Source organism: Astatotilapia calliptera, chromosome 17 (assembly GCF_964374335.1).
Source record: "Astatotilapia calliptera chromosome 17, fAstCal68.1, whole genome shotgun sequence".
In the NCBI taxonomy this organism is placed as follows: Eukaryota; Metazoa; Chordata; class Actinopteri; order Cichliformes; family Cichlidae; genus Astatotilapia; species Astatotilapia calliptera.
This window is the reverse complement of record NC_137438.1, coordinates 8,233,497-8,246,953: the sequence shown is the minus strand read 5'-3', so window position 1 is coordinate 8,246,953 and position 13,457 is coordinate 8,233,497. Positions and strand designations below refer to the sequence as shown.

The following is a 13,457-nucleotide window of genomic DNA, read 5'->3' as shown; positions in this document are numbered from 1 at the left end:
ACCAATAGATTTCTCAACCCGCATCTTACCAGATCCACAGTGACCCCTACTGGTGAGATAATAATATTACAGTCCAACTCAGCGACCCAGTCTTGAAGGCATTGCACGCTCTCTTTGGTGTTCATTGTCATTTAATGAGGTATCTATTGCACTAATTTAGTTTGCATGACATACACCTCTTGCACAGTATGGAAACAACTCCTGCAGAAACAATAAAATAACCCCCAGACTTAATATTGGAGCCACAGGAATAAGTATATTGAATGGCTGTTTTGACATAGGTTCTATTTGCCTTTGACGACTGCGTGTTCCAGGGGTTAAATAAATACCAGGAACATCCATTCACAAGTCAGCTCTCTGCCGTCAAATAAACTTTGTCCTTGGCGTCATTTCAGCTGTCCTGTTCGTCCTGTTTTGATTCCAAAAGTCAATGCCTCGACTGAAGGCAAACACAAGGGAACAAACTTCACTATAAAACTGCCCAGTCTTCTGGCTCCTGTCTAAAACCACCTGCCGTCATGGACAAATTACTACATCTAATATCACTATCCATTCACATCTTGTGTGTGTGTGGAGAGGGTGTCGTACTAATGCCAGTTGAACTTGCTCCCATCCCCTGTAACGACAAAGCGGTGGAGAAGCTGTCTCGCTTGGCCGTCACTTACATCAATGAGGATCGCAGCGAAGGATACAAGTTTGCCCTGAACCGCATCGCAAATGTTCATCTGCACGCTCAGGTTAGTACAAAGACCAGAGGAGGCTGTAAAACACGTTTGTTCATCCTAGACCAGGGTGGGAAGTGTTTATATGTAACAGCCATGACCAGATTCATGTCAGGGGAAGCCCATTTGATAAGATTTAAAACAACAAAAATCAGAAATGACCCTTTTCCAGGACTCGCTGTGGCTTCTAGATTCTCCAGTTGAGGACCCGCTGGGTTACATGAAAGCTGTGAAAAACAGCAGCAGTTTCATTAGGGAGCAGCAACGTAAGTACTAAAAACAACAAGAAACACTTTGGTGCGAATGGCCGCCATCAGTGCATGTCGCTTTTAATAAATGTAGCATTAAGATCAAAGTACATAATTTTATATCATAAAACGGGAAGCCATTCCTTTTTCACGCCTCGTGAAAAAAGGCCTCTAGGATTGAAGCGAGTGTTAATAAAGTCCAGGTCATTTCAGTCCAGCACTGCTGGGACAAACCTTGCACAACAGACTTTATGAACTTCATGCTGTCAGCTGCTGAAGGCTATAGTGGCCCGACTGTGGGATAGATCAGGTTTTAAGAGGCTCAGATCAACTTCATGACCTAAAAAGGCTGCTATTACTGTGGCGCAAAGTGTTGACAAATCATTATTGTACAAAGTGTTGTGTGGAATTACACAGAGCACCTCCTAAATGGTCCCTTATTGATATACTTAACAGAACAAATGATGCTACTTGGCAGGAGGACGTCTCATAAATTTGAGCCTCATAGCTTTGTTAATGCCTGCTCTCCTTTATCGCATGTGTTTATACTCTGAATTACAGGGCCCGGCAGGCAACGTGTATTACCTCGACCTGGAAGTCCTGGAGACCAAGTGTCACACAGGCAGCAAGAAACCATGGAAACGTTGTGACGTCAGGCCATTCATGGAAACGGTAGGATGTTCACACGTATACAAACAAGAGCACGTGTCCGCACGAGTAGGAGGCCCCTATATGCCTGAAGGCACTGTTTATAAGATATGTCCCACACTGTAACTGGACAATGTAAGAAAGTCACACTTAAACCATATACATGAAGGTATTTTTGAGTTTTTGGAAGTGTCAGGGCGTTCTTTCAGAAGTCACAGTCACTTTACCCATTTCCACTGGCAGATCTATTTTATTACTGTGACTTTTTTCAAAGCATAAATGTATTACTCTTCAGTAACTGGGCATTTGGAGGAAATATTTCCCACAAAATGGAAAAATCTATTCTGTTAAAATAGATATTTATGGTTTACATATTTTACATATTTTACTTATGAAACTTCCATTATAAAAAAAACTATTGATTTAGTCCTGAAAGCAGCTCCTTTGACAAAAGGAAGGAACCATCAGCAAGACAATCATGGGCCACTTTATTAGGTACATCTGTTCAACTGCTCGTTAATGATTGTTGGTTTATTAATGGATTGTTGATAGCAGACAGGCTGGACTGGGCTCATCAGACTATGAGAGACACAATCATCTCTAGGGCTCAAAGAAACAACAACCAGTGAGTGGTGAAAATGTATTGCTGGCATCAGAGGTCAGAGGAGAACAGCCAGACAGCTTTCAAATGACAGCAAGGAAACAACCAAGATATGCAGAAAAGCATCTCTTACTGCACAACACAAACCTCTAAGCAGACGGGCTACAGCAGCAGAAGACCACACTGGGTGCCCTACTCGTGTCAGATAAGGCAGAAGAGTAGAAAAACTTGAACTTCCCTTAAGAGTCTGGATTTCTGCTATGACATTTGGATGTTAGGGTCAGAATGTGGTGTAAATGACATGAATGTATGCATCCATCCTAATTTTATATCAGCGGAAGTGGTGAAAGTGGTGTAACGCTGTGGGGGATCATTTCTTGGCACATTTTAACAAATAATAGTACCAAATAAATATTTAAACATCACAGTCTACCTGATTATTGTTGCCGAAAGTGTCCACAGTGTAACCATCTTCTAATAGCTGCTACCATCAGGATAAAGCATCATGTCACAAAGGTCATTTGGGATGTGGTGGAACAGCAGATTCGCATCATGAGTGTACAGCGGACAAATCTGCAGCAACTGCGTGATTCTGTCACGTAGCATGGACCAAAATGTCTGAGGAATATTTCCAGCAACCTTGTTGAATCTGTGCTATTAAGAATTAAGACAGCTCTGAAGGCAAAAAGTGGTCCAAACCAGTACTAGCAGCATAGTGTACCTAACAAAGTGGCTGGTGAATGTCGGTCCTCTAAAACTTACAAACACAACCTTTTTTTTACGGCAATGGGAAATTCAAATGAGTTTATTTCTTTTCCGTATAGGTGAGCGACTTATAAGCCAAAAACAGCCCTTTGAAGAAGTAACACAAGCCAAAACACTCACACTGGTCTCACTGATAGAAGAGTACATTCAAAGTTTTTTTGTCTTGCATCTGTTTGAACACATTGTGCCAAGTCTTTGTAGTGAAGTGGTTGATATTGGGCCAATCACGAATTCTGTCTGTTTTATCTTTTTTTTTTTTTTTTTTAAAGCAAATCTCTGGCAACTGCAACACCACCATCCTGCACACACCAGAGGGCTACTCCTACTTATACAGCTACGACTGTGCTCTCGTGCCAGGTAACGTTAGCAGGTTCCTAACCACTAACTGCTCACATACACAGAAGGTCGCATGCATACAGTGCTGTGCAACATGAGTCGCAACATAACATCTATTATTAGATACCCACTGTTTATCGATATCTTTAAATAATGTGTAGCATCAGAGATCATGCAGCCGGCATGTGCTGCTTTGGATACCACATCAAGCTGGAGATTTAAGGTAAAGAAAATATTGAATTAAAACAAAGAAATTGTAAATATCCAGTAGGGAAAAATTCTCATAAGAAAGAACAGCAAAGACCTGAGGAGAGAAAAGTATCGACGTTTCACTGTGAGTATCTCAATTTGTTACGTGCAGGTGTAACTAATAACATTAATGATGGCCCAGTCTAATGGAGCTGAGTCCTAATTAATTATCAATTAGTCACACTAGTGAATTTCCCACTATGACAAATCAAAAGGTCGAGCGTGAAAATTATGATTTCGCCCCGATCTCAATCGATTTCCCTTCTCTCTCACTGCCACAGCGTTTGGTTTGGTGCTACTTTGGAGACATCAGCAAAAGCAGGTTACACCTCACTGTCATGAAAAGAGATGAAGATGTCTGATTTAAGTGCATTTGGACAGCAAAAAGTTGTGTATCCGTTCAAAATGACATGACTTTTTTTCCTTTTCTGCTTTCACTGTAAATTTAGTGCCACTGCTTTATCCAGTCTCTATCATCTGTTTGCTCATGTAATTTAATACAGACGTTTACTTATTCATTCTTATTCAGTTCTCTGGTTTCTGCAGATTCTCCAGAGAAACTCCAGCAGATCTGCCCAACATGCCCCCTCCTGCTCTCCGTAGACAGCCCCGAGGCCATGACTGCTGCTCGGGTCACTCTGGTATCCTATAAAAGGACGTCCACTATGGCTGCAGGGCTCGGGGTGAAAAAAATTACCAGAGCTGCTGTACAGGTATCGCTAGATATACTGTTATTAACTTTGATGGGGGGAAAGAAAGCTGCGGGGCTAATTTTATTGCTTGACAGTGCGTCAAACATTATGTTTATGGGGGGAAATCACACTTAAGGAAATTCTCTGGGTATACATATGCAGAAGGTACAGTGCACCTTTGAGCTTCTGTGTTCCAGATAAGAACCATTATTGCACAAGCATCACCATCACGCAATAGTTATAGACGAGTCTGGCAAGGTTGCAAAGGATCACTGAAGGCACTTTCCTCCATGGCCCAGCTTTTGTTTGGGGAGCAAATGAGAAAAACTGAATAGTTTGCTTGGGGACCAAAGCTAAGTACACTGCTTTTGCATATGATAGTCCAGCTTCAGGATGGAAAAACCAACATGATAGCTGCCGCAATAAAAAACCCTGCCATCTCTATTTGTGCCTGTGCTTGTGTTTGTTTTTGCAGTTTGCTCCTCTCTTCCTATATTATTTTTATATTTCAGTCTGTGCCAGTAAAAGCCACCTTTGTGGAATACACAGTGCAAGAATGCCCCGAGGGAGTGACAGAAAGAGGCACCTGCCAGCGACTGACACTCGACTCGGACACAGAGGTACTCGTATAGAAGTTACTCGAAAAAAATGACACATTCACACACCAATTTAGATACACTCGTACAATGTGCTTTAATTTATTGTTTTTTAGGATTCCTGTATTGTTTAGTCATGCCACTTTTGGAGATTATTTATTTTTAGGTCCTTAGTGTCCCAGCTAAGCAGATTTTGTGGCCTCCTTGTGTATGTAAACAAGAAGGACAAAAGCATTTCCAAGGTCAACAAAAATTGAACATTACAAACTTCACAAAGGTGAAATTCATGGAAGAGCTGTATAAATTCTAGATCTATTTACGTGGCCGCTAAGTGTATATTAATGATGAATTAGCACTCAGACATAGTCAAGCAGCGCTGTCTGAAACAGCACTTAATTACAAATCAATTCATTGATCACCATTGTGTGTGTGACATCTGGATAATTTCATGGATAATTTACTAGCTGACATGACTACTTTGGTTACGTTTAAAATGTGACGTCACTTAATGGTTTAGGCTCATTCAGACATGAATAGTGGTGGTGGGGTGCAGGTGGCTTGCGAAGCGGCTTGCAGATGCACAACAATTATTTGCAGGGTAAAGCAGGCTTTGATATCAGCTTCTAGTAAAAACATCAGCTGAGCTGCAGGGACTGTTGCTGAGCTTAACTTCATTTTCTGCCTGAACTAATGCTAATGAGAAGGAATGTACATTTTATTTTAATTATTTTAACCCACCCTGTGTCATACTCTTACTTTTTAATAGTCTCCCAGTATGTCACAGAAATACATTACCAAATGTCTCACACTCTTCTCTCAGACTGCAGGTTTCTGCACAGGATCTGTACATGGAGACACGAATACTGATCCTGATGTCCAGACGTCCTGTGAGATGTTTAAAGTACAGGTATGGGAGGAAATTACGTAATATTTTTTAATATTGCGTTGCTAAGCCAAAGTGGCAGCTCATTTATGCAAAGATCCTATAAAATCACAACTATAAGAATCAGTATGATGAGGAGGAAAGGAATAGAAGTGACTGCATGTGGACTGCATGTTGAACATGTTTCTTATTCTCCCATGACAAGAAGAAGAACAGATTTAGATTTATAGAAAAGCCAACATTCAGTGTGCACGCAAGATTTGACCTAAAAACCTGTTCTGATTGTTCTCTATCAAAAACTGTGAACGTCCTACATGCAGGAAAATCACAGCGGAGGTGTAACAATGATAGCAGCTGAATTATCCGCAACCCAAAAGTGAACAGAAAATTGAAATGCATTAATAGAAGAATGTCAGTAACTGAGAAAAAAAAGCAAAAACTACTGGAAAAGTGTAGCATTTAGTGTCAGTTCACACTGTGGGACTGTGAGTTGGGAGTGTAACAACCCACTGCTTGACCTTGACTTGATGAATGTTTCATGTTCTCTGTTTTCTTTCAGGGTTTTTTTTTTTTTTTTTACTAAAGTAACCTTTAGAGTGAACATTTAACTCTCTGAATGGAAGCCAGTGGTCATATAATTATTCTGTCATATCTTACAAGTTGGTGGTTTTGTGTGTGTGTGTTTAATCCTATGTGTGAGATTTCAAATTGTATGCTCCTGCGCTGTAATTATGTTGTCTTCTCAGTTCTTTTTAGAGCGTGTGGTTTGTAAAGTAGTTTTACAGTATTGAGTAAAATTCATTCGTGCAGCCAGAAGAGTTCTCATTTGGTGTGGTGTTGTCTGCGTCTCTTCAGAATGTGGATGTCCTCCGGCCGGTGCAGCCACAGGGTCACGACCTCCCAGAAAACCCAGCAATCCCGACGTTCCCACCTGTGATTGGCGGCCCAGGAAACGATCCGCAGCCTGTTCCCTCTGACCCTCCCTTTCCCACTGCCGTTCACCCTGTACCCGTTGACCCCTCTGTGGCTGTTAACCCAGCTGTCCCTCTTAGCTCTTCTTCCAGTGAGTCTGCTGAAGGTCTACTCACTGAGGCTTCTGACTCATCCTCCGAGGAAATCGGAGGCCCTGTGGCTCTGCGTCCCCCTTTTAACTTCCGCTACCAGAGGCGTGACCGTGAAAAACGCCAGGCTTTGAACAACACCTCGCCCTCTCACCACCCTGTCTTCCTGTCTGATTTCCCCAGTGGGCCCTCTCCTTTCCGATCCTGTCCCGGTCCAGCTCGGTACACCACTGTTTAAGTGTTGCTGCTCTGTTCAGGAGTCTATTTTTCCATTTCTGATTTATCCAGCGAGAGCCTACGCTGATAAACTGTTCCACTTTCTGTTGCTGGAAGCATAAAAATAATTTGTGCTAATAAGAGGAAACCTATCTCTTTTCACTGGCCCTGAAATGACCTCTAATACTGCTGCACTGTTAACTGCTTCTAATGCAGCAAAATAGCTTCAGATGTTATTACAAATTTCAATAAAACTTGTTTTGAAACCCTCATCAGAATCTTCAAATTCTTACACTCATAGTCTGACAATGCCTACACTTATTTGGTAGTACATACAATTTTGATTGAAGAGCTGAATTTGTCAATAAAAGTCTTAATGGAACTAATCTTAACCAGTTTAATAAATAATTGAATGTTTTGAGTGAAACAACATGGATCAGAAAGCTGATAACTTTCATGCGCTTTTCTAATTCAGATATCCTTGCAAAATGCAGCCCCTGTGTTACAAGCATGTTTCATTGATTCTTTGATAATTCTCACATTTTTTACAAAATGAAGAACTATAGAAGGAAATGGGTGTTTTAAAAAAAGTAATGAGAAAATAACCAGCTGCAGCTGCAAAATCTTTAGCTGCCGTGCTGCAGCTGCATTTATATTCCTACAATTTCTATCAAGCCCATCCCTGCTGAAATTAGGCATCAAAGGGCTAACATAAAGACGCAGACAACCATTCAAGTACATGCCAATTTAGAATGCAATGCACATGTTTCTGGACTGAGTAGGGAAGCCACAAAAACTGGTGAGAACCCACATAGACACATTTAGAACACACAAACTGCACAGAAAGGCTCCAACCGACTACAGGAACCTTTTTGCTGTGTGCTGTGCTAACAGCTGCACAGCTACGTCAACTCACATCCAATTTTCTGTAATACAGGGAGTGCAGAATTATTAGGCAAGTTGTATTTTTGAGGAATAATGTTATTATTGAACAACAACCATGTTCTCAATGAACCAAAAAAACTCATTAATATCAAAGCTGAATGTTTTTGGAAGTAGTTTTTAGTTTGTTGTTAGTTTTAGCTATTTTAGGGGATATCTGTGTGCAGGTGACTATTACTGTGCATAATTATTAGGCAACTTAACAAAAAACAAATATATACCCATTTCAATTATTTATTTTTACCAGTGAAACCAATATAACATCTCCACATTCACAAATATACATTTCTGACATTCAAAAACAAAACAAAAACAAATCAGCGACCAATATAGCCACCTTTCTTTGCAAGGACACTCAAAAGCCTGCCATCCATGGATTCTGTCAGTGTTTTGATCTGTTCACCATCAACATTGCGTGCAGCAGCAACCACAGCCTCCCAGACACTGTTCAGAGAGGTGCACTGTTTTCCCTCCTTGTAAATCTCACATTTGATGATGGACCACAGGTTCTCAATGGGGTTCAGATCAGGTGAACAAGGTGGCCATGTCATTAGTTTTTCTTCTTTTATACCCTTTCTTGCCAGCCACGCTGTGGAGTACTTGGACGCGTGTGATGGAGCATTGTCCTGCATGAAAATCATGTTTTTCTTGAAGGATGCAGACTTCTTCCTGTACCACTGCTTGAAGAAGGTGTCTTCCAGAAACTGGCAGTAGGACTGGGAGTTGAGCTTGACTCCATCCTCAACCCGAAAAGGCCCCACAAGCTCATCTTTGATGATACCAGCCCAAACCAGTACTCCACCTCCACCTTGCTGGCGTCTGAGTCGGACTGGAGCTCTCTGCCCTTCACCAATCCAGCCACGGGCCAATCCATCTGGCCCATCAAGACTCACTCTCATTTCATCAGTCCATAAAACCTTAGAAAAACCAGTCTTGAGATATTTCTTGGCCCAGTCTTGACGTTTCAGCTTGTGTGTCTTGTTCAGTGGTGGTCGTCTTTCAGCCTTTCTTACCTTGGCCATGTCTCTGAGTATTGCACACCTTGTGCTTTTGGGCACTCCAGTGATGTTGCAGCTCTGAAATATGGCCAAACTGGTGGCAAGTGGCATCTTGGCAGCTGCACGCTTGACTTTTCTCAGTTCATGGGCAGTTATTTTGCGCCTTGGTCTTTCCACACGCTTCTTGAGACCCTGTTGACTATTTTGAATGAAACGCTTGATTGTTCGATGATCACGCTTCAGAAGCTTTGCAATTTTGAGACCGCTGCATCCCTCTGCAAAATATCTCACTATCTTTGACTTTTCTGAGCCTGTCAAGTCCTTCTTTTGACCCATTTTGCCAAAGGAAAGGACGTTGCCCAATAATTATGCACACCTGATATAGGGTGTTGATGTCATTAGACCACACCCCTTCTCATTACAGGGATGCACATCACCTAATATGCTTAATTGGTAGTAGACTTTCGAGCCTATACAGCTTGGAGTAAGACAACATGCATGAAGAGGATGATGTGGACAAAATACTCATTTGCCTAATAATTCTGCACTCCCTGTACATTTCATATATAACGATAATGGACTGATTAATCACACTAGGTCATTTCATTTTACTGTTATCCTTCCCTCAAATGTTTTAAAGGTGACTTTTTATGCTTTCCCTTACTTCCTGTTAGACATTGATACACTATATGGACACCTTCAGGAGTTGCTTGAGCAAAGAAACTTACGTCATGAAGCTCCTGGCCCACAGTTTTTGTGCTGATGTTAATGGAAGTTTGGAACTGAGCAGTTACTGAATCAGCAGAGCACAGATGAGTTTTATGCACTATAGTCCTCAGCACTTGGGAACTCCACTGCGTAACTTTAGGTGGTCTGCCACTATGTGGCTGAGTTGCCTTGAGTATGCAGTGGTACCACATACAGTTTGTTGTGCAATATCTATGAAGGAAGAGATCGCACAAACTTGTAATGATGACATTTTATCACAGTACTATGTACCTCTTTAGAACAGCGGTGTCAGAGCTAAAGGCCCGAGGGCAAAGACTCCAATCTGCCCATTGGACGCCTTCGGAAAATGTGAAGGAGGGCATAAACTTGGACTTTTAACTGTTTTATCATTAGTTTTACAGCATTTCCTATTTCCATCGTTGCCATTTTTACTATTCCAAAGTAATTAAGTAATAGATAAACACTTAAATCAGAGAAAAGTTCATTTTTTTTATTATCTACTGTAGAGATTTCCTCATTCGTTACAACAACATTTATTTGTTGTAGAACACTGACATAGACGTACTATTGAAACTGCACTTCTTTTTTGAGATATCTCCGGGATTACATGTTTGGTTTACACTGACAGAATGGAGTCCAGCCCACTTAATATCAAAGTGGGCTGTTAGGGCCCATGATGTAACATGAGTTAGACATCCCTGCTTTACAATGACCCATTCTTTCACAAGCATATATAAAGGCAGGGTGCATAGCTGGCTGCTTGATTTTGCACACCTGTAGAAAATGATGCTGAAACACCTGAATTTGAACATACTTTTGTCCATATAGCGTATGTAGATAGCAGTGAATGCTGAAATGAAATATGAAGATTCAATATTAAGTTACAGGTGAGCCCTGTTAGCCGAAAGCTCAGGGTTCAGTCCATTTAGTGCACTTTTTTGAGAGGGGATATCCTTAACACAGTCATTTCAGGTACACAGCTTAGGTTATAAGTGCAGAAGCCCAACCTAATTGTTTCCTTTTTCTGTTTTAAATCTTCTGTTTGTGATAGACAGCCAATCAGAATAAAGTAATATAAGAAGAACGAAGCTGAAAGATGAACAGAAGATGAGCTGAAGGTCAAAGGGCTAACAGAAGGTAAATAATGATTATTTTGATTTAAAAACCATGGAAATCTCCTCTAGTACAGCCCAAGAATAAAATTATGGAGTAGAAAATAACTGTAATATTTTCTTTTCAAAGGATTCCCTCATCCTGTCTTTATCTGGAGAATTTCAACACACAGGACTTTTATGAGTCAAAAAGGAATATTTTAGAACGTTTTATTTTATTTTTTAACTTTCAAGATGACAGTGTTGTAGAACACAGCAAGGTTTGTATTCTCCACACCATATCCCTCAAGATCCAGATGGTTTAAAACAGCTTTACAAACACATCTGGCGAAGCAGGGGGAAAAGTCGGGGTTTGTTATTGTAGGACTCCTCACCACAGGGCTTATACTGTGCCAAAAAGCACTGAAGTGAAAAGGAAAGTGCAAACATATCAGGAAAGCTTTAAAAGCTTGCAGCTAGCTAAAGTGGGCCTTTATCAACACAGCTACATGAGCTATTAAAAAGAGCAGGACAGGACAGCACAGAGGAGAGACGCAGCACAAATGTGAAAAGTCATCTCGTACCTGGCTGGAGTGTCACTCTGGAGAATCCTCAATCAGCAGCATCTCAGTGTTTTTTAAGGCCAGTGTGTCAGAAACTAGCTATTAGGAAAACCACACACACACACACACACACACACACACACACACACACACACACACACACACACACACAGAGCAATGTCGAGTCCAGACCAAAGACAAATTCAGGAACATATAAGCCAAGAAATGAAATATGACTAAGACAGAGCAAACCAGGTCAGGTCTCTGCAGTATGTCTTCATTTAAGAGACAGCAGAACATTATTTGAGCTTCATGCTTGACAGAGACGAAGATGAATGAAAAATGAAAAAAGCTAAAATAACCATTCGGAACACCATCCCCCCTGACATTAGCAAAATACCAGCAGGACTCATATGACAGCCATGTAAACAATTTCAGTGACTGACGACGTCAAGTTGTAAACGTCGTACAGAGGTTTAAGTGTCTGTGACTCCCTAAATGCATCAAAACATCACTGCCATTCTTGATAATGCATTCTTCTGAATTGCAGCAAACTGGAAGCACAAGTTACATTTTCTTTATTTTCCATATGGTTCTTAGCTTTCTGTGCTACGACAAATCCCCCAAAGCTACAAAAGAAGGAAGCTTAGGGTGTTAATGACCCTGTGATTCTCCCTGCCTTGTTCAAATTACACGAAAGCTTTCTGGGTACAACAGGACATCCCATGCGGTGACTGTGTGATTCACAAGTCTCAGACAGCTCTTCCTCTTTTTTTTTGTTGAAAAAAATTGCAACAGTTGTGAAAAAAAAATTCGTCAGTAAAGGCAGGGTATATGTGAGTAGTCCTGTGTGATGTAGTCATTTCATTACTTCAGTCTGACAACTATTTCTGGATAAAACAAAAAGAAACCAAAACTGAGCTCTTGGCCAGCTGCTGGGACAATCTAACCAGCAAATAGCTGTTTTAAATCATCAATTAAAAGTATTAATTGGCAGAATTAGTGAGCAAAAGTAGCTAAACTGTTTTGAGGCATTTATTTGGGCAGTTTAGAGAAGAAATGACACTTGGGAGAGACAGTGAATGACAACTAGAGGTGGCCGGGTCAGTCCAATGCTAGTACTGGTGTCAGATTGATAGTAGGAACGATATTTTGTTTCAGTCCTGAAACACTGAATTGTGTTAAATAAATTATTGTTTATAAATGAAAAAATATATACCTCATGCACATGTGCATTAGAAAAATGTCTGAATCTTTTTTGTGTTGACTGTCTGTCACCTCTATTTTATTTGCCCTATGGCACATTTAAACAACGGAAGTTGACCCAAAGAGGCAAGCACATTTACATTCCAGGTCTCCAACAGTTTCAAAAATATAGTAAAAGCTGAGAGGTGTGTTTTGATTGTGTAAAGTAGAAAGAAAAAAAAACTAAATAAAATCACAGTGATTTAGTGGTTTTTAAAATGGCTTCAGAATTTGCAAACTAATGATGATTCATCTCAAAAATCATGACACATTGCTCTCGCCGCTAAAAGCTGCCTTTACAGGTTAAAAATATCAGTATTGACAAAATTGGCCCTCTATTTACTTGGTCAGTAGGTAATTTTTTACGGCACTAAATTTGCAGTATTGCACAGCACTAAGGACAGCTAAATGCCTGGGTGAAGACTACGACTACAACCATCAGTAAGGGTAGTGATGGGACGTTCTGTATCGAGGCTTCGGAGCGTGTGTCGAGTAATGGAGGGGGCGTTTCCGCGAAGCGCGTATCGAGGCTTGCTTCATTTATGGGAGGAGCTGAAAATGATGACGTCCGAAGCCTCGCTGCCCGGCTGTACCACGTGACTGGTTCATGAAGCGGTTCGAACTTTGCCGCAAATAATCATTTTCCATACTGCCAGCATAAATATACACAGTATACTGCCATCACTACAATATACATGTTTTACACACTCCTTTTGTTGTTGACATTTACAGGCTGTGTGCAAAATGCCACACTCTTCAAATTCATGCCAGCTAATTATTTTTACGTCCAGTAGGTGTCCTGCTAGAGCAAATGAAGCTTCATGAAGCTTCGCGTTGGGGTGAACCAATTGGATGAAAAGCTCCAGTGCTTC

The 13,457-nt window shown here is 40.9% G+C and overlaps 1 protein-coding gene across 1 annotated transcript; it reads left to right on the top strand.

Annotated features, from left to right (window-relative positions):
* The first annotated feature begins 376 nt into the window (after nt 1-376).
* On the top strand, nt 377-7,289 carry LOC113009508 (fetuin-B). The gene is made up of 7 exons (XM_026147823.2): nt 377-737; nt 1,532-1,642; nt 3,254-3,341; nt 4,116-4,282; nt 4,774-4,881; nt 5,678-5,764; nt 6,596-7,289. The coding sequence occupies exons 1-7, from the start codon at nt 519-521 to the stop codon at nt 7,037-7,039; spliced, it is 1,224 nt and encodes a 407-aa protein (XP_026003608.1). The 5' UTR covers nt 377-518; the 3' UTR covers nt 7,040-7,289.
* The last annotated feature ends 6,168 nt before the right edge of the window (nt 7,290-13,457 follow it).